General features: G+C 49.0%; 3 protein-coding genes across 4 annotated transcripts; 2 read left to right on the plus strand and 1 right to left on the minus strand.

Annotated features, from left to right (window-relative positions):
- The first annotated feature begins 1,979 nt into the window (after positions 1 to 1,979).
- On the plus strand, positions 1,980 to 7,118 carry si:rp71-1g18.1 (uncharacterized protein LOC559922 homolog). The gene is made up of 4 exons (XM_056420750.1): positions 1,980 to 2,485; positions 2,771 to 2,940; positions 3,137 to 3,227; positions 5,037 to 7,118. Exons 1-4 carry the CDS (start codon positions 2,242 to 2,244, stop codon positions 5,993 to 5,995), a joined length of 1,464 nt encoding a protein of 487 aa, XP_056276725.1. The 5' UTR covers positions 1,980 to 2,241; the 3' UTR covers positions 5,996 to 7,118.
- Positions 7,119 to 8,387: 1,269 nt separating this feature from the next.
- LOC130197830 (E3 ubiquitin/ISG15 ligase TRIM25-like) lies at positions 8,388 to 11,467 on the plus strand. 2 transcript variants are annotated; one of them, XM_056420752.1, is made up of 6 exons: positions 8,392 to 8,785; positions 8,874 to 9,191; positions 9,485 to 9,577; positions 10,000 to 10,084; positions 10,452 to 10,541; positions 10,924 to 11,467. In XM_056420752.1, exons 1-6 carry the CDS (start codon positions 8,528 to 8,530, stop codon positions 11,019 to 11,021), a joined length of 942 nt encoding a protein of 313 aa, XP_056276727.1. In that variant the 5' UTR covers positions 8,392 to 8,527; the 3' UTR covers positions 11,022 to 11,467. The 2 variants fall into 2 exon arrangements, with proteins under 2 accessions (XP_056276728.1, XP_056276727.1); XM_056420753.1 differs by lacking the exon at positions 10,452 to 10,541 and having other exon boundaries at positions 8,388 to 8,785.
- A 1,235-nt stretch (positions 11,468 to 12,702) lies between these two features.
- On the minus strand, positions 12,703 to 20,039 carry LOC130197828 (TOX high mobility group box family member 4-A-like). Its single transcript, XM_056420749.1, has 9 exons — positions 18,715 to 20,039; positions 18,385 to 18,450; positions 18,015 to 18,287; positions 17,676 to 17,918; positions 17,232 to 17,564; positions 17,059 to 17,139; positions 16,234 to 16,956; positions 13,451 to 13,590; positions 12,703 to 13,368 (listed from the first exon to the last, which is right to left on the minus strand). Exons 1-9 carry the CDS (start codon positions 18,817 to 18,819, stop codon positions 13,311 to 13,313), a joined length of 2,022 nt encoding a protein of 673 aa, XP_056276724.1. The 5' UTR covers positions 18,820 to 20,039; the 3' UTR covers positions 12,703 to 13,310.
- Between the last annotated feature and the right edge of the window lie 288 nt (positions 20,040 to 20,327).

Genomic DNA, 20,327 nt, shown 5'->3' on the forward strand with positions numbered 1-20,327 from the left:
CTGTCCCATCAGATCACTGGTCCACTCCTCCTGCGCTCGACTCAGACACTCCATCCAGAGGTTTCTTTCTGGTTTGTGAAATCTTCAGATCCACCCATTGCAGGGTCAGGTAGCTGCAGCTGAGATCGAGGGGGTTTCCGCGTGGTCCCCGGTCTGGTGTTACAGAGGTCCAGATGGCTCTTCTCTCTGGTGGGTCTCTTCTCTAGTGGTCTGTTTAATTAACTCTCTCTGGTTGGGCATTTTGTTAAAGAGGTTTAGTTAAAGAGTCGGTAGTGGGAAGGTCCTTTGCAGTTCGGTTCAATCAATGTCCAGTGGTACGTGCGCTAGACTCACCGTCCTGTTGTTGGCTCCGATCGTTTGCAGATGAATGAAGCAGAGATGGGAGGGAAACTCGGTGTAGGTGAAGAAGGAAGAAGAGCAGGCCTGAGAGCTGATGGAGGAGCCGGCGTTATGAGCCGAGATTCGTTGGGCGGGAGCGAACAGCGTCTGGTATCGGTTTTTAAGCCATGATTCGTTTTTACAGTCCGGCAGAGAAGAGGCTGAGAACAGCAAGAGCAGCTGGAGCTGGGCGCGAAGTCAGTAGCTGGACCAGACTGGATGAGGAGAACGGAGCACAGCTCGAGGAGAAGGTCCAGCTCTAGCTGCCTAGCGCGAGCAGTGAGTTAATGTTGCAGCGTACAGTTGGGGAAGGAGCTTGATGCGCTGAAATCGGACCCGAAAGAGCCCAAGCCCGCTCAGCGCTTTATTTCCCCCGTTTCCGCTCTCGTATTTACAAAGCGCGAGAGTTAGAAAGCCCTTTACAAAATGTAGAAGTAGACAGACGATCTCCGGATTGACTACACATCATACTACTCACCCATAAATGCATAAATGGACATGCACAGAACTCATTACTCCCCAAACCTCCACTTGCACCTTCAGATCTACAAACAGCTCGGTCCTTCAGGTTCCCAACACCGAGCGCCGCACCATGGGGGACCGGGCCTTCTCCCTGACCACCTCAGGGCAGCACAGACACTGGACTCTTTTAAGACTGGCCTAAAAAACCTTTTTATTCAGGAAGGCGATTATGACTGAGTTGAGTTTCATGGCTTGTATCAACTATTCCTTTTTTATTATACTTAGTTTTAACTATGTATTGGCTCTGTGTTACTTTGAGATTTGTGAAGGAAGAGTAACTTACAAATAGAATGCATTATTATTATTATTATTATTATTATTCATGCCCATTGGTCCATGCATGCACCAGGAAAAAAAAGCATAATGTTAATGTTTAACTGCGACTTCCACTGATTCTTGAAAGTGTGTGCTGTTATTGGATGCCTGGTGGAGCCTTCGGAAGAGTTCAGTCAACGACTTCTCTGGTTCTGGTCAATTTATTCTCTAAACACAAACAAAGTACAAGCGCTCGATGCGATGGCAATCACAGGTGAGTCCCTCTGACAACACGCAGCTTGATAGGAGAAGAACTCTCTCCAGAGCAAAGTTCGGTCTTTTAATAAACAGATTTCGTCACATTGTGTCATCCTGACCTTAGATTGGCCCTGAACCGTCTAGGAGGAGAAGGATTCAAAATATTCCCTCTCCTCACACCTCCTCACAGGACCGCCTCCCTCGTGTAACAATACGATAACATGCGTGAGTGTTGTGCATGAGGCCCGTGTCTGTACTTGAGAGCAGACAGAATATTTCCCAGGGACTTTGCAGACACATATTGCAGCTGCTACGTGTTGTTATTCTGAACTGGAGTAACCTAACAATAACATCAGCACATTTAATATATAAGATGTATGTTAACAAGACAGAGTTTGATTATTTTTTCATGAATATTATATTTGATATAAAAGGATATTTATTTAATAGTCTACTTGATTCCCTGTTAAACGGATAAAATGCATTATTTACACAGACACTGATTATTTACATGCCTTGAAAAAAACATGAATAGACAAGAAATACAAGTTAGCAGATGGGAGGAATCCAGTCTTTATTTATGACGAATTCAAACAAAACTTCTGTGTAGGCTCCCCCTTTTTCCTCCTCCAGTACGTGGCGCGCATGCGCCGGCTAGAGACACGCCTCTTCTTTCCGCGAGCCATGTGGTTTGCCGTTGATAAATAAAGATCTCGGCGGATTTACTCCCCCATCCCCGCACTCACACCCCAGTCCCTTCGTTTTTACTTTTTTTAAATATACCTTTGTACACAACAGCGGACTTTCGGCGCAGTCGCAGCAGCCGCAATGTCTGCGAGCCTCCAGGCGCAGGTGGAGTCGGTGCTCGGAGCGCTGGTCAGAGCCGCGACGGTGGAGTTGACCGAACTGTTCGAGAGCACCTACCGAGCGGCGGCGCAGGACGCGGTTGCGGCCCGCGCGGACGACAAATGGCCGACCGCCGCCAAGCGGGCTCGCCCGACCCGCGGCGACGCGACGCGCAGCATCGGCGTGCAAGTGGACGAGGACACCGGGCCGCCGTTACAGCTTTCCGGTGGGTGCCTTTTTGTGGAGCTTTAACTGTCGCGACTTCCTGTTTACGTGCGCGTGAGCCCGGCTGCACGAGGGCAGTGCGCAGTCTCGCTGCACGGCGCATTCCCAACATTAGGTCGTGTTTGTATGAGCTGTGCATATGTAGCTGTTTGTTTGTTTGTGCGTGTGTGTGTGTGTTTAGTTACACGCGCTCTTGTTCGAGTGAAACTGTTGCCCCCCCCATCATCCCCCCATACAGGAATGTGTGTGTGCCTCGGCCTTAACCCTCCTCCCCCCTTCTCCACAGGCCCGCCTGACCTCTCAGATGGGGATTGTTTGAGGGAGTGTGGAGGGGGAGGGCAGCCTCCCTCCCCTCCACCACCTCCAAGTGTGGAGGGGGGTCTCATCCCATCAGAAAACACGCTGACTGAAGTCCAGGGCCAAGTTGACACTGAGGGGTCACCACTGAAGGAGCAGGTCAGTGAGGGGGTGTTATTAACCTGTGGAATAGGGAGGAAGGGGCTGAGTGGGAGCTGTGAGCAGTGCTACGTGGTTCATTTAATTGCCTGTGTTTTTATAGCAGTTTAATGGCTCGTGCCAAAGGTCGGTCCCAGGTGTTCCCGTGTGCTGAAGACGACGTATGCGCAATGTCGACGTCTTCTTCTCCGAACAGGTTGTGGCAGAGACGGCACGTGTGGTGGAGTTGAGCGGGTTTAAAGCGGAGTCTCCGGCGGATGTGGCTCTTCCAACAGTCCCTTTGCACGGTGAGGAGAAGCACAGTGACCCCGAGGTGAAACCCGAGGAGACGCATTATGCAAACGGGTTGTATATAAACATCAAACAAGTTTTTTATTTTTTTTAAGAGTGTTTGGTAGATTATTCTCTGCTTCTTGGCAATACACTGTATACCATTGGAACGCCTGTTTAGTTCCCCCTTTTTATATGGTGCACCATTTGTCAGGAACTTGCATTTCTGAGATGAGCAGCACACCTGAGCAGGTGGGTTGTGCCCGTGATGGATTTGCCTAATCGAGAGAGGCGAGCGTTGTGATCTTGGTGGATGGAGTTCGGTCCCAGACCTGAGAAATGGGATTTCCACCGGTTGCACCATCCCATCTGGATATATCTCTGCATTGAGTTTGGCTCCAATGAAGACGAGCCTTGTTTTTCCAGTGAGATGCCGCCCCGCACCAAGAGGGGGGACTCTTATCGGTGCAGCACCGGCACCGTGTCCTCCCTCCTCTTCGCCACACTTTGACCCGACGATTGAACTTGTGTAGACGGAGTCTAGACTCACCGCTGGACATCACGGTCCTCCCCGTGTTCAGGTGCCAGTGCAGGTGTTGCCGCGCGGTGAAGGGCATAAAGGTCATTGCAAATTTATAATGGGCACAACCCACATACAGGTGTGCTGCTCACCTCAGAAATGCATGTTCTTTACAACGGTATAAAATGTATTGCCAATAAGCGTTGTTGGCAAGAATCTACCAAACACACATGTTCTAACTTTTCGTTCGATGTTTATATATATATATATTAATTTTCTCCCTGGGAAGCTGTGCACAGATGAGTCCAGTATTACACTAATCAAGTGGTGTAACTGTAGAAAATCAGTTTGGATTTCACTGATTTGGAAAGAAAAGGGGGAAAGTATGAATGGATACTCGGTACACCATGTCTCTATGCTAACCCCTAGTGGCAGCTGTCTGCAACTACAAGTTAAACCAACTGCGTCTCCCTTCACAAATCCTGATGTTTGAAGACAGTAAATTATACACTGAGATTTTTCTGAATTATTCCTGATCGGTGATGCAGGACTTCAGCAATGAGACGTCGTACCAAAGCGTTCTGCGGGTCAGTAAAGGGTAACTAACAATAAAGTGTGACCTGTGGGGGAAAAAAAACAAGTTCAAATATTTGGCAATAAAGATTTTTACTTAGTTTTACACTGCATAACTTTTCAAAACAATAATTTGCAAGCTTTGCAAAACAAGTGCAGATATGTGTGAGTCATCACGTTTTATCATATTATACGCTGCAATGAGCTTTCCACTAAAACTCTTTTTAAAACGGTCAGCGGACTTGATACACCACTTAATAAAGCTCAATGTTGAGCTTTTATTTTGAAGGGCAACATCAGGAAAACCGAACTCAAGGAAATTCTTGGCAAATCGGCAAGAATCCCAGCCGTCGCGCACGCGCAGCCTAACACGTTGACACGAAAGTAGTCACTCTTTATTTATTAGTGAGTTAGTTTTATGTCCGTGTGCTATGAAGAGTTCTCAATTAAGGTATTCAGATCAAATAATCTGCATTTCCCCTCGCGGCCCACCTGAAACGCCTTGGCGCCCCACTAGAGGGCCACACCCCACAGTTTGAGAACCATTGCGCTAACCCAACATTAGTTCTGTTGACGCTCAAGAGGGATGACATCAGAGGTCGTGGCGCGTTCCTCCTCCGCCGAGGATGGAGGGAGGCCGCGACGCACAGTCCACGTCTCAGAGGGGCTCGTTGGCTTGTCATTGTAAAGGTGGGATTGTACGATATCCTCTATTCTTATTGGTGTTTTTCAGTCTCCGAGCCGTGGACATTAAGACGCAAGCCGACGCGGCGCTCTACGGCGAAACGGAAGCTCCTCGCGATCAAGCCGGAAACGCACGACGCCGTTCCCGGGAAGACGGTGAAGGTCGTCTGCCCGCCGATCCTCCGGCCGCAGTCCCCGAAACCGGACCCTTCGGAGAAGCCCGTTAAATCGGAGCCCCAGCAAGTCTGCGTCAGCACCGCCAAGGGCACCGCCTACAGCCCGTCGCCGTCCGACGGCGCGGTGACCCCGGCGCCGCCCGCGGTGTGGGAGCGCATCCACACGCCCAACGAGGGCAAGAGCAACCTCCACATGCGACTGAAGCTGAACTCGCCCGACCGGAGGCTGGCGCGGCCCTGCGCCGTGCAGCTGGTGGACGTGCTCGCCGCGTCCGAGTCCGCGATGAACGCCGCCGCCGCCAAGGGTCAGGGCGACCCCCGCGGCGCCGCTTGGCCTCTGCCCAAAGACCTCCGGCGCCACCAAGGCCTCCACACGGGCCGCCGCCTCTGCTGCTTCACCCCCTGCGAGAACGGCGTGTGGCGGCTGCGGAAGGTGGTGGTGGCCCACAGCCGCGACGGCTACCCGTGCGCCCTCTGCGACAAGACGTTCGCGCGGCGGAAGATCCTCCGGCGGCACGAGCGCTTCCACACCGGCGAGAAGCCGTACCCGTGCTCCTCGTGCGCCAAGACGTTCGCGCTGAGGAAGAGCCTCCGGCGCCACCTGCGCTTCCACACGGGCCAGCGGCCGCACGCCTGCACCCACTGCGGCAAGAGCTTCCGCCTGCGGGAGAACCTGAAGACGCACCTGCGCTTCCACACGGGGGAGAAGCCGTACAACTGCGTCGCCTGTGGCAAGTGGTTCCGGATCAAAGAGAACCTGAAGAAGCACAAGCGGAGCCCGTGTGGGTTCTTTGTGCCCTCGTTCAGGATGATCGCCGGCTTGATGTCATGACGTGAAGGAAAGAACCCGTGATCCAGGTCGATCCCAGAGAAGTTCTATTTGAATGAGCAGAAAGAGTTTTAAGAAGATTTTACTACTGAGGGACTTTTTATTCTTAGTTTTTTATTCATTGTCATGTTTTTGCCTCTTGATGATGCTGCACCGATGTTTGCTGGACTGAAGACTTCACCCTTCTTTTCTTTTTTTGGCATATTATCCTTCTGAGAAACATATTCTAAGTCCACCGAACAGCAGGTTCACTTCAGGTGTGCTGGAGAACTGAATGGGTCTCTCGCCTGCCCTCCTGCTGGTGTCATGGTTACAATGGCACACGGACTGATATTTACATGTTTTCTATATAATCTTTCTATGGTTTTTTTTTTTTAACTTTATACCCTACCCATGTGTCTGATCAAAAAGTGTTTGGTTTTGTATTCGTGTTTATTGCCTGATGTCTGGTGACTTCTTTCCTTTCATGTCGGATGTTTTAATGTTCAAACCCTTCGACAGTACAATGTGAAGCCAAACATCTTATGTTCACTTTTTTATGAAGTCTTTACTTTAAAAAAAAAGTTGTAACATTCCTGAATACGTGTCTCCCCATATTGTAAAACTTATTTTTACTAGATATTTACTAGTTTCCTGTATATTAAGAATACCTTTTTTATCGACGTACTACAATCAGCGTGGTGGAGCTTTTAAATAAACTTCCCTTCTGTAAGAAGTATTGATGCGAAGCAGCGAGTGACTCAAGTTGTCAAAGAAATGAAGATCAAATGACTGGCTCTTAAAATGTCATGGAGTATAAAGTATTACTGTAATAAAGGAGTAAATATAGATGTAAATACCACCAGGGAACCAGCGACATTAAAGCTCTCTGGGCATCTCGATTGGGCTTGGACCAGATTTATGACCATGTTTATGTTTTAATGTCGGGAATCAAGAACGTTCTCAAAATAACAACCAGCTTTATTTGCCATGTGTGCGCACATAAAAGGAGTTTAAGTTGTTTCTGATGCTCTCAGCGTACATATATGATAATAATAAACACAAAAGGGAGGTAAGCATAAACATGTGTACAAATATATATATATGAACACATTACAGACTACGACAATAAAATGGAGGAAATGTTTTTTCTTTTTTGTACCATTCAGTGTGAATTTTGAAAAGGTGGCCGTTCAAACAGTCTTCTTATTTCTGTTCTGTCTCATAATCATAAATGGTGGTTACGCAGTGGCGGGCCGTGGGCCTGGGGCCTTCAGTGAGGTCCTACACAGTCCCACCCGAATTAATCCACCTCTTATTACTATCATTATGATGCCAGGGCTGCTCAATACGTCGATCGCATGACATTAAAAAAAATTGGCCCGCCCCCGTCATTTTCTCTATAGCACGTCTTTGTTCATTTATTAAACTAAACAGCCGTCTGATGTTGATCGTATCTACACAACAGCATGTCATTTCTCTCGGCTCTCCGTCTCGCGCGCTGCAGAATGCGCGCATCGGGACGGAGAAAAAGAAGGAAAAAAAAGTCACTTGCACTCGTTTGTTCACGAAACAGGGCATTGTCGCACCCAAAGCAGTTTCACCGTGATGATAAAGACACAACTATTCACTGAAAATAAAAGAAAGAAAACAAATAATTTGCAACATAGGCTATTTGCCATTTTATTTTGTGCCAAACATACAGACACATTTAATAAAAAATAGAATGCATTGTATGCCTACTCACCAAAGACTGATTATTTGAACACAAAATCCATCCTTCTTTCTTTCCTCAAGAAGACTTCAATGACTGTTGTACAGTCTATCAAATTCAGTTTCCTAGTTCTGAGGTTCTGCATTTACCTGCCCATAGGCCCCGCCTCTCAATATTGGTAATCCAATCAAAAGACGTGCAGCACTCCGCCTGCTAGCTGGCTCCTGTGCCGGTTCCGGGGCCTTCTAGAAGGCCTAGAGGAGCCAACTCTAAAGCTGATTGGTTGACACAACATTGTCATTCCCATTCACTTGAAGCTACCAGCGCCCGCAATGTTGATTCTGAAGGCCTAAGGGCAGATTTTAGCCCCCTGGCAACACACGATGGCTGAATATAATTGGATAAAAGATCTAACATAAAGACCAGCCCTCCAAATCTCAACCTGGCGCTGGCAGCAGCGCAACCAAGAGGAACGCTATGAAATTAAGAGAATAACTCTTACTCTGGGAAATAATTGAATACATATTTGTGGGGAAATATATTTAGAAAAAAATATATATTCTGATGATGTTTAGGCCAGCAGAGAAGGCCTTGCTGGCCCTGACGGCCCGCCACTGTGGTTACGTAATCCTGCAATTAACTTGTTTTTGTATCCAGCTCACTCGCGCTCGGACAACTTTTAGGCCCCGCCCACCAGGAAGCGCGCATATAAAGTCAGCGAGGCGCTTTCGCTTTCAGCAAAGTAACCACACCGAGGACGTGTGGAACTAATGACGGCCTCTTTATCTTGAGCCACGGTGCTGCGCTCTTGGAAGAAGAAGAAGAAGAAGAGGGGATGAAGAATGGAAGACGCGGAGAAAACCCAGCTCGAGGAGCTGCTGATGTGCCCGGTGTGCCAGGACATCTTCCGGGACCCCCGGCAGCTGCCCTGCGGACACAGCCTGTGCATGCGCTGCCTGGAGGACCTGATGGAGCACTCCCCCGACGGACCCTTCCGCTGCCCGGACTGCAGGGCCGACTTCGGGCCGATCATCGCGGTGCATAAGAGCTACGCGCTGGCGAACATTGTGGAGGACTTCAGGGTGAACCGCAGGAGGAGGGTAGGTATCTACTATAAAACTCTTCTTTTTTTTAAACTACAATCTATTTAACTACATAATATACTCTAACACACCCTTTTTCCCGCAGAAGGAGCAGACTCAAAGTGTGTACTGCGACTGCTGCCCGGACGGAAGGACTTTGGCCGCCAAGACGTGCCTGAAGTGTGAAGTGTCGCTGTGCGCGCACCACGTCCGGGGCCACCTGGAGCTGCCGGTGTTCTCGGGCCACCCCTTGGTGACGCCCCTGGGGGACCTGCTGGAGAGGAAGTGCCCGCGACACGAGGACGAGGTGCTGCGGTACTACTGCAACACGTCGCGGCGCTACGTGTGTAACATCTGCGCCCTGGAGAGCAGGCGGCACCAGGAGGCCGCGGAGGCCGCGCGCGTCCTGCGCAGACAGCTCACCGTGAGTTCGGAGCATGCGCAGAGAGAAATCTAAATACATGTCGACTTCTTTTTTTAAATGTCAGGAAGAAAACAGGTTGGATTCACAGAGGGAGTTTGTGGTTGACATAAACAAAGTGGGTTCAACTACCACTGACGCTGACTGGAGAACCCGGATGTTCTAGTCTGACTTTCAAACGGCTAAATCATATAATGTCACTGGTGATTTTATTTGCCAACATAAAGCTACTTAAGGGAAATCCAAACCCAGCTGCATGTCAAGGGGTGTGAAGCTGAGCGGTGTGTGTTCAACAGGAGTTCATGGACCAACGCTTCGACGTGCTGAAGGAGCAAATTGGAGAATCCATCGAGTCTGTAAATAAACTGCAGGAAGACATCAAACGTGAAGTAAGCTCCTCTACTTAATCCTGAGTCGGGTTGTATCAAACTCTTTAAGACAGGTGTCAAACACGAGGCCCGTGGGCCGAATCCAGCCCGCCTGGTCATTTTATGTGGCCGCTGGCGGCTTGAAAGACATGTAAGAAAAATATCCTGTGCTTTTATTTTGAAGGTTTCGAATTCAATTGATTTATGTTATATTAGAAGTTTTCTGATGTACAATATTTCTGCACTCAAATAAACTAATTAAATGCAAAGAGTTATTTAACTATATGTTCGGGAGTAGTTTATACGTTTAATATATTTATGTTACAGCCCTTTGAGTGCGGCCGTGATGCTGATGTGGCCCACGGTGAAAATGAGTTTGACGCCCCTGCTTCAGGGTTCATCTCTTTATTGGTTCTGCTCCATTGACATGAATGTTCTCACAGAAACGGACGGGGAACCTGGTCGTCCCGTCCCTCAGCGGCGTCTCCGTGGTGCTGTTCTGCCTGTGGCTCATCGTTCTGTATTACGGTGAGATGATGATGACAGGGTTTGTACGGTCATGGAAAACCTGGAAAAGTCATGGAATTTTAAAGTGGTAAAAAGTCATGGAAAAAACAACTCATAAAAGTCATGGAAATGTTATATTCACATGTTCATTTACGCCGAGTTTGAAATAATTAATGTTTTTTAAAGAAAGATGCTCAAAATATAAGCCGGCGTTTTCTAAATTGTTCATGTTTATACCGAGATTTCAGTTTGGTCATGGAAACTTGGTTTAAAGTCCTGGAAATCCATTGGTCAAAATGTGTAAGAACCCTGTGATGATGATGATGATGCCGCTAGTGTGTGAAGGTGCGCTCATCGACGTTGTCTCGCCTTGTTCCCTCCCAAACAGCGTACAACTACTCCGTGGAGATCCAGACGCTCAGCGCCGCGCTGGAGGAGCAGCAGAACCACGCGCATCACATTTACTCCACCGTCGTGGGTAAGCGGGGCGGCCGCTCCCCCACGGCGCCAACGTGGGCGCACGTCTCCACGTCCAGATAGACGCAACTCGCGTTTACTTATGTGGGTCAGCGTGGCTGTTGAAGGAATGGGTCAACACTTTTGGAAAACACGTCGATTGAGTCGGTCTAATAAAAAAGGACAATAACACTCTCATTCCTCCGTTAAACATGGAGCATATTGGTAGCTTAGCTTAGCACGAAGACTGTCCAAAACCCACCCACCAGAACTTTTTTTAAATCTCACAATTACTAAAAATCAAAGTGTTATGTAATTCCTCGGTCGGACACGGTGCCTCCAGCTCAACTTGACTAATCTTGAATAATGACTCATCTGTACTTTCTCCTCCTCCCTGCGTCTAGCTCCTGGTCAATCATCCCATGAAGAGCCACGCGCCTCCGGAGACGGAGGATCAAGGTACAACATACGACCTCTTGAAACTTTGGAGCGGAAAACTTAGTCGACGGCGTTCCAGAGACAACGACGGGGTTGGGGATGGAGTTTCCTGATGATGGGCCTTATGAATATGACCATTACGCAGATAATGAGCATTTACAGCACATTAATACTCTGGTTTGAGCTGACATTTGAGAGGATTACCGTCTGTTATATTCAGGCTCTTTCTGTGGCCATACGTTCCCTCGGTTGCACTTTGCTGCCTTTACTTCTCTGGTTTAGTTTCATCAGTTACGAAAGCAACAATATAATTATAATTAATCACTTTTGTTACTTTCACTTTTGTTTATTTTGCTTTACTCACCGATTACATGATTTAATTCGAGGACCTCTAAAGAATGTTAAACAATTTTGTATTTAATATCAAAAAAATATTAAAATGACTTTCTACATGCTATACGTGACTTTACTTTTACCCAATGTAACATGAATTAAAATTTTTAAAGATCACTGATTTTTCATGACATACAAAACTATAGATATTTGCAGACTATATCCGGATTCTTTGGACCATCTTTGATGTACTGAACTACTTTTTGGGCGTAATATATCAAAAAAACATGTAACGATTTTTTGCGACAAACTATATTGTGACTTTCCTGAATACTATGCTCTGGTTCTTTTTAGTTTTATACTCTGCCTTTATGATTTAAAAATCTAATTCTATGATTATTTTTGACATGGAACATCAATTTGGATATCGCAAAAAAGTGACGAAAAATACAACAATATAAATGATGCAAAAGTTTTAGTTCAACACAGCATGGGAACAGGAAGGGGTCTTCAGACCGCCCGTAATGTGATTGAAGTTGCGTTGCAGAGGCAAACAACTTGACCCTCGACTCTCAGAACTCTCGTACAAATATGTTCCCGTTATCGTGAGCAGCATAAAGCGCTTCTGTTGGCCTCAAACATGACGAGGCACGCTGGCTACAAGAATAAACTCGCTCCCTCCGGTCCCGTCCAGCATCGGCCCCGTGGCGTAACATCCAAGTTCCAAGAAAACAACATTCGGTTTTAAAAAACCCAGCTGGTAGCTCAGGGGTCAGGAACCTTTTTGACTGGGAGAGCCATAAAAGCCAAATATATTTTATTGAGAGCATATAGTATTTTGAACGTATAATTTTAATGCAACTTCTGGTGCTGCATGATGCTAGAGGGGGGGGGGGGGTGCAGGTGACTTGTTCTTTGCTCCGCCCCGATGCGCACGCCGGCATCGGAGGTCTGCAGCGCAGCGCGCGAGACGGAGAGCCGAGAAGTGTTAACGCGACACGTAGAGGAAGGGTGACATGATGCTGGTTAGATACGATCAATGACAGACGTTTAGTTTAATAAAAGAACAAAGACGTGCTCTTTGAGAAAAGGGACCTTAAATTACTTCTGCTGTAATCTGGCGCGATAGAGAAAATTACAGGGGGGCGGGTGGAGTTTTTTTTTTTCTCAACTCAAAATTGTCTGGGAGCCATATGCCGTCACCGGAAGAGCCATATATGGCTCGCGAGTCATAGGTTCCCGACCCCTGTGGTAGCTGGTTTAACGCTTTGCAGCTTTTCGAAGTTTAAGAAGTGAAAAGAAGTGTCGAGTACGGGCTCATGGGCGGAGTCCCGGTAACGTCAGACACACGGCGACATCGAGAGTCACGAGAGTTCGTCCTGCTTTAAGAGACGGAGCCAGAAGAGACGGAGCTGGATGAGCAAATCATTTATTAAAAAAACATGAACGTCAAGCTTCTTTTTAAACAGCGATCTGAGCAGAATGTTTTACAAAAAAAACATAATAAACATAAAGGCCACTATTCTCGGTACAAAAACAAGGTACACAGTGGAACTAATGGTTTCCACACTCAAACCAGGATTCAGCCTTAGTAGTCAAGAAATGTTGTGTTGCTTGCTGAGACACGCGAAACACCAAAAACATGACAGAGCATGACTTTCCAATCATTGGGTCCTGTAACAGCCACAAACTGATGTAGAAATGTTCTTTGTCCGCGTTTTTTTGAGAAACAAACTCCCAAATTACAGTGAACGCATACAGACTGACCTGTGAGCTCACGGACAGCGAACCCTTCTTTTCTGATCAGCCGTCACACTTAATTGTGCTGATGCATTTCCCCCGTAGCTGCCTTGAAGTCCCTTGACCTGACTAAAAACGGTATACTTAACACTAAATTATTATCCTTACCGTCTCATCATAATAGTCAAGCGTGCCAAAAATACTAACGGTGGAATTGCCGGCGTGATTGGGCTCCGAGTGGACAAACGAGTATTCTGTGGACATGATTGGCAGCGGCTCCTTATTTCACCACGCCCATGGCCTGGCTCCTGATCGAGCACCACGCCTTGAATATAGTGCTGGAGACAAAGGAAATGGAAGGTTCAGAAAACTCCTCTCGCGTCTCGTCGAACCCGAAACCTTCCGGGCCCCTCTACACACCTGCAGTGAGTGGCCACGCATTCGTTGCTGCAGTATTCGCGATCCCAGTCGTCGCTGTCCACGGCGGTGTTGGTGCAGCCCGTCCTCATGCACACGCTCATGGCCCGGGCGTCGCCAGCCCCACCCAAGTCCATCTCCTCCTGAAAGGAAAGAGGGTCGTTAATATTGGCCACCTCGCTCATTTTCATTCTTTGGGATTATTGTTTTACAACTTTATATCAAAGCGAATGTGATGGGGAAGTAGTTTTTTTCTTTTTGTGCCAGACCAAGAGGAAACGATTGTCAGTCAGATAGAAAATACCAAATCACCGATTGCGCAACATGTCCGTAACTCGTAGAGGCTCCTTTGACAGCTGTGTGATGACCCTGCCTCCCCCCCCCCCTCTCACACGGCCATGTCAACTTGCATGGGTTGGGACTTTCCCACTGGCCCAGATGTCATGCGAGTGTTTTCCACGGGCGCTTTTCTCTTTCACGCAAAAGTGGTGAACAGCTTTGGTCTTTTATTTAGCCCTCGAAGCCTTTTGGACACAGATTCACAGCTGGGCCATATTCTTTGGATCGTTTTCTAATGACCAGCCTCTCCTCTGACATATGTAGAGCCTGCATCCTTCCCCAGTTATTGACTCAACTCATATCTCTGAACGTGGAGTTTCTCTCTGAGAGGAATCACTCGATACCCTTTTCTTGGACGCTGTACTTCTGCTCGGGTCTCTCCCTTCCAGCCCGCCAAGGTTCTCTCTCTCCACTCTTTTGGGTCGGTACGTCCAAACACAAATACAAGAACGATGACTGACTATGTCCATCATTTCCGTAGCTTCTTCTTGGATGCAAACTTAGATTCTTTATTTATATATAAAGGCGGAAGGTCCTAAAGACCTGCGCCACCCAGCTGTCTGGTGTCCTGCAGCACCTCTTCAACCTCAGCCTGAGGCTGGGGGAGGTCCCGGTGCTGTGGAAGACGTCGTGCCTGGTCCCTGTCCCAAAGAAGTCAACACCATCTGGCCTCAACGACTACCGACCGGTCGCCCTCACCTCCCATGTGATGAAGGTGCTGGAGAGGCTGGTCTTGGCCCACCTCCGGCCGCAGGTGAAATCATCGCTGGACCCTCTGCAATTTGCTTACCAGCCTCATGTGGGAGTGGACGACGCCATCATCTACCTGCTGCAACGAGCTCAGTCGCACCTGGATGGAACCGGTGTCTCTGTGAGAGTCACTTTCTTTGACTTCTCCAGTGCATTTAACACCATCCAGCCACTGCTGCTGAGTGAGAAGCTGCGGGTGGTCGGTGTGGATGCGTCCACCATCTCCTGGATCACTGACTACCTCACAGGCAGACCACAGTTTGTCAGAATGGGCGTGTGCTGTCTGGAACGGTGGTCAGTGATGTTGAGCCCACAGGAACTGTTCTGTCTCCCTTCCTCTTCACCCTGTACACCAGTGACTTCCAGTACAACACAGAGTCATGCCATCTGCAGAAGTACTCTGATGATTCTGCAGTGGTCGGGTGTATTAGGGATGGACGGGAGGAGGAGTACAGGGCAGTGGTGAGTGACTTTGTAAAGTGGGCGATGAGAACCACCTGCGGCTGAACGTGGCCAAGACCAGAGAGATGGTGGTGGACTTCAGGAGGAAGAGCTCCTCCCCCTCTGAGTGTCCTGGGAGTGGACGTGGACATGGTGGAGGAGGACAAGTACCTGGGCGTCTCCATCGACAGCCGACTGAACTGGAAGGCCAACATCAACGCTGTGTACAAGAAGGGATGAGTCGACTCTTTTCCTGAGAAAGCTTGATCCTTCAACGTGTGCAGCAAGATGCCGGAGACATTCAACCAGTCGGGTGAGGCCAGTGTGCAGCAGATTGCCATTGTCTGCAGGGGTAGCAGCATCGGAGCCGGTGACACCAGCCGTCTTAACAAACTGGTTAGGAAGGCTGGCTCCATCATCGGCTGCCAGCTGGAGCACCTGGAACAGGTGGTGGAGAGGAGGACGTTGAAGAAACTGTTGTCCATATTGGACAACCCGGACCACCCTCTCCACCACCTCCTGCAGGGACAGAGGAGGACTTTCTCCAGACGTCTCCTCACGCTCCGCTGCCACGAGGACAGATACAGGAGAACATTCCTGCCGACGGCTATGAGGCTCTACAACAGATCACCTCTTGCCAGATCGCAATAACTTCACATTTACACTATGTTGATCTGCACTTCACACATTTCATTTATTTACACTACACACATACACACACTTTGCATTTTGCACACTCTGTCTATATTTAATATTTAATTAAATTTTTACACTGCAGTCATTAGTATTGTATTGTGTATGCATATATGTTGTATATATACATATATTTTATTTTGTATTTTACTTTGTATACTTTACTGCTACTGTGACGACAAATTTCCCCTTGGGGATTAATAAAGTATATATCGATCTATCTATATATATATATATAAATGATTTTTAAAAATTCCATTTAGATAATTGACCCTAAAAAAAAAGAATTACTTTCACTTATTCGAAGCTTTAAAACAATAAAAGACGTGAGGGCACTATTGTTGCAGTTAGATATGAAGCCGAACATCTTCTGACTTATGAGGCAGTTGGAAATACGTTGCTACGACAACCGCTTTGTGTTGTCCGAGGATAAATCATGAGTCGGCTTCAAGAGAACTGAAATATCCAAAGCTGGCAACAATCCAATCCCATTTTTTTGTGGATAAACAAGTAAACAAGAGCTCACTCAAAACAAACCAGAGCCGTGCACGAGGAACGCGTACCTCTTCTGAATGCAGCACTTCCGTCACGACGTCGTCGTCCGCGTTGCCCGACGCGTCTGCGGAATGCATCACCTGGAGCGACACGACCGGCGCACACATGGCGGCCGCCGCGGCCATCGTGTTGGGGACGATGATCGGCGGGCCCTCTTTGCCCTGCAGGGACGCGGGGACTATCTTGATCTGGAGCGGAGGCGGCGGCGTGGCCGCGACGGACGCGGGGAGCCCGAGCGCCGAGCCGCCCTCGCGGGGTTTGGCCTGCAAGGGCGGCGGCGCCGGCGCCATTTGCTGGAGCCGCGGCGGAGGCGGCGCGTTCTGCATCTGCTGCAGCGGGGGCGGTTGGCGAGAGGCGCCCGACACCACCAGCGTGGGCTGCAGGGCGCGGACGCCCCCGTGCAGCACGGTCACCACCTGGCCCCCCAGCTGCAGCATGTGCTTGGGGATGATGATCTTGGTGATGGTCGGGGGCACCGCAGCGGGGGCGAAGGGGACTTTGTTGGCCCCCGTGCGGGAACGCGTGGTCATCTCCGGGACATCCAGGATGATGTTGGAGGCGCAGATGTTGGTGATGGTGTTCTCCTCCAGGCTGCTGGCCGGCAGACGGATGGCCTGGTGACCGGCTAAGGAAAAGGCCGCGGGCGCCAGACTGACCACGGGGGGCGGAGGTCGTGGTGGTGGTGGTGGTGGTGGTGGTGAAGGGGCGATCTCCATCTCCTCAGTGGCAGGCTGTGGCGAGGACAGTTTCAAAGAAACATGGAAAAGAAATATGAATGAGAATCCCAGATGACCAATCACCTGGTTTTCACCTAGAGGACAGCGACATCTTACCTGTGTCAGCTGGTTCTCTCGATAAGCCGCCAGGGCCTTCATGTACTCCCTCTTGGCTGCGTCCGTCTTTCTTTTATACACCTTTGTGGAGACGGGACCATGTACCATTGTTAGAAATATCTTTTCTCCCCCAAAACTGACACGTGACATCAATCTAGAAGAATCCCGTATACCTGCTTCTGCTCCTCGGCCAGACTGTCCCACATGGAGGCCACGATCTTTGACACTTCCCCAAAAGAGGCGTTGGGGTTCTGGCCCTTAATGGCCGCCTGGGTGTCTCGGAAGAACAACGCGTACGCCGAGACGGGCTTCTGCGGTTCGTTTGGGTCCTTCTTCTTCCTCCCTTTCTTCGCGCCCAGCGCCGCGGTCACCGAGGCCAGCGAGGCCGGCTTGCCGCCGCTCCTCCGGACGATAGACGGGGACACGGAGGACGTCGGAGCCGGGTGGGAGGACATGTGGGCGAGGGACGAGGAGAGGTACATGGGGGCGTCCACCAGCACGCTCCTCTGAGAAGGGAGAGGAAAGACGTGGAAGACTTATTATATCGGATATTAGAAACGGCAGGGAATCCGACATACGTGAATACAGAGCGGACGCCGACAGGTGCCGCCTCTCACCTTGAAGTCATCCATGTCCTCGTCCTGCAGGGAGCCGACCGGCGACGGCGTTGCCGAGAGCGGCTGCTCGAGCGTCTCTGAAGGACGCCCGATGGCATCGGCCCCGAGGCCGAGAGCCAGCTCAGACGGGTTGATGGTGTTCAACTGGCTGCTGCCCAGAAGACTGTGACCGATGTCGCCGAGCTGGACATCGATGGTCATGGGGGACGAGCTGCTGAAATGTGAACCGCTGTTCCCCAGTTCCTGCGGAGGGATTTGAACACAAAGAAAGGGTTGAAAACAACGACAACATTTTGAACGGCGTTTCCGCGCGAGGGGCCGCGGGGACCGGACGCTCACCAGAGCCGAGGAGCTCAGCAGGGCTCCCGCTCCGGCCTGGCCCATCGCCCCGAGGGTCAGCTGCTCCAGGCCCTGAGAGCCAGAGTTCACGAAGGTGGACGCGAAGGACGGGTCGTTGGCCTCCACCACCAGGTTGCTGACGAGGCTCCGGGAGCCCGAAGGACCCTCGAAGTGGGACACGCCATCGCTGATGCTCAGCGTCGGGTCCGGATCCAGAGAGATGGGGGGGATCTCGAACACCTCGTCCCCGAGACTCGGCGTATGAAAAGTCTGCTATATTTGAGAGCGAGAGAGACGGGGTCAGTGCCCACAGAACCGGAAACGTACGACGTGTTCACGCCGCTCTGACGGCCCCGTGTCGCTCACTCACCTCCGCCGACAGGAACGGGTGGCCCCCTCCGCTGATGGTGAGATAACTGTCGCCGCCTTCTGAGAACTGAAACAGAGCCGTTAGCTTGTAGTCGCCGTTGAGTCGCCACCGAGTCAAAGATACGGCCGTTTCACCGACGCCCGGTGTTGCGGTCGAAGAAGCGACCGTGTCAACTGGCGACTCTGAACCGAACGAGGACGGCGATACGTGTTCTCGAGCCTATTTTTCGAACGGCCGTCGTAACCACGACAACAACGGCCGCGTTCGGCGGAAAAGTCGCCAGTTAACAGGGTCGGCTGTTAAACCGCAACACCGGTGACGTCGGGTTACCTTGTTGTCCTCGGAGTAGCTGCCGTAGGCTTGGGTGTCCAGAAACTCCGAGTCCACATTTTGAGCACAGCCATCCGACAAGTCAGAGTAGAAATTGAGGTCCATTTTTGAGATGTTTTACTCCAAACACACGCGTGTTACACTTAGTCTAAAGGGTCGATTCCTCCGCGTCCTGCCCATTTACAGTTAGCTCAACTCTCTCAACATTGACTAAAGTTGCTAGCGTCTTGCTAGCTAATCTCTGCCGCTGGTTAGCATACCGCCATGGTCGAGGAGATGAAGCGCAGCTATTGTTTGTGTATCTTTGAAGCTCGAGGCCGCCTGGGGACACAGTGGGGTGTTTGAGGCCGATAGCAGTCAAATAATAAGTTATCGAAACACTATGAATTCGCTTCCCGTGGAGCAGCGCTTGCAGGAGGCCTAACACGAACCCATTCATACGCTGCTGTGATGCTGCTACCACCAAATCATAGTGTGTTGCCTTCACGGGTTGTCGGGAAATGTGAAAGTGTTCCGTTCAACATATAGCAGTACTTAAAATATCTACTTAATACATATATTCATGTATAACGTTATGACGGTCGTGTTTATTCACTTTATGCCAGCTATGTGACTCGCTCAGACGAGACTGTTAAGAAAACACATGCTTTCGAAGAGAACAAAGGATATTCTTTAGCATTATTTACAACTATCGCTATGTGTTAGCTTAACGTTGTGTTTGAGCAATTAAAACAGCCAGTAAAATGTCAGATACACTTGTTTCCATGTTAGTTTAAAGTCTGACATGAAACGACAGCCACCATTTGATCTAATATCCTCCTTGTATTTACGACAAGTTGGATTGTTTTTTGTCTTAGATGTACGAGCAAAGAAAAGACCCTGAAGGCAGCACTGCCGACTTCAAGCGGAAATTGAGCGCGCGAGCTCTCCTCCACTCCTAGAGGACGTTAGTGGACAAGAGGACCTACCAAGCTGGCTTCACTACAATACATCACTTCCTACCTTATAAACTCACTTTTTGTTGAATGTTATAACCAGTTATCCTGGTTTGGACCTTCAAATCACCAAATGCGAACTGGCATTCATGTAATATTATTTTGTATTTATTTTTCTAGTGATATATAAAAAATTTAAACTACATTAAACCTTTCAGTGTAATTTGTATTTTGTTTGTGCAAAAGTCCTGCTTTCCCTACTCACCACCTAAATACAACTTTACTCCCTCTCTAATAATGCATGGAGGAGTAGACCATATCTCAGTGTTTATGGTCAATGTACATTTATGGTATCTATTATATAAAAAGGTGTTTCTTCATTGAAAAGTGTGATTCTTTTCACTGTTTGGAGACTTGAAGGAGTGGTACATGTTTCTTCCTCTTGATGCTCGTTATACATATATGAAAGTGGGTAACTTACCTCACAGACCCTGCAATCAATGAGTTAGATTCAGTAATTATTTTCAATTGTACCAAGAAAAGTGTGTATATTAAATATCAGTGAGAGTGCCAAACAGGATTGAGAACATAAAAGTAAAATCAGTCCATCTCCTCTGGCTCAGCAAGTTGCATCATTCCCTTTTAAGTCTGACCTGTGCCATACACAACTGATTTAGT

This window comes from Pseudoliparis swirei, chromosome 8 (genome assembly GCF_029220125.1).
Source record: "Pseudoliparis swirei isolate HS2019 ecotype Mariana Trench chromosome 8, NWPU_hadal_v1, whole genome shotgun sequence".
NCBI classification, from domain to species: domain Eukaryota; kingdom Metazoa; phylum Chordata; class Actinopteri; order Perciformes; family Liparidae; genus Pseudoliparis; species Pseudoliparis swirei.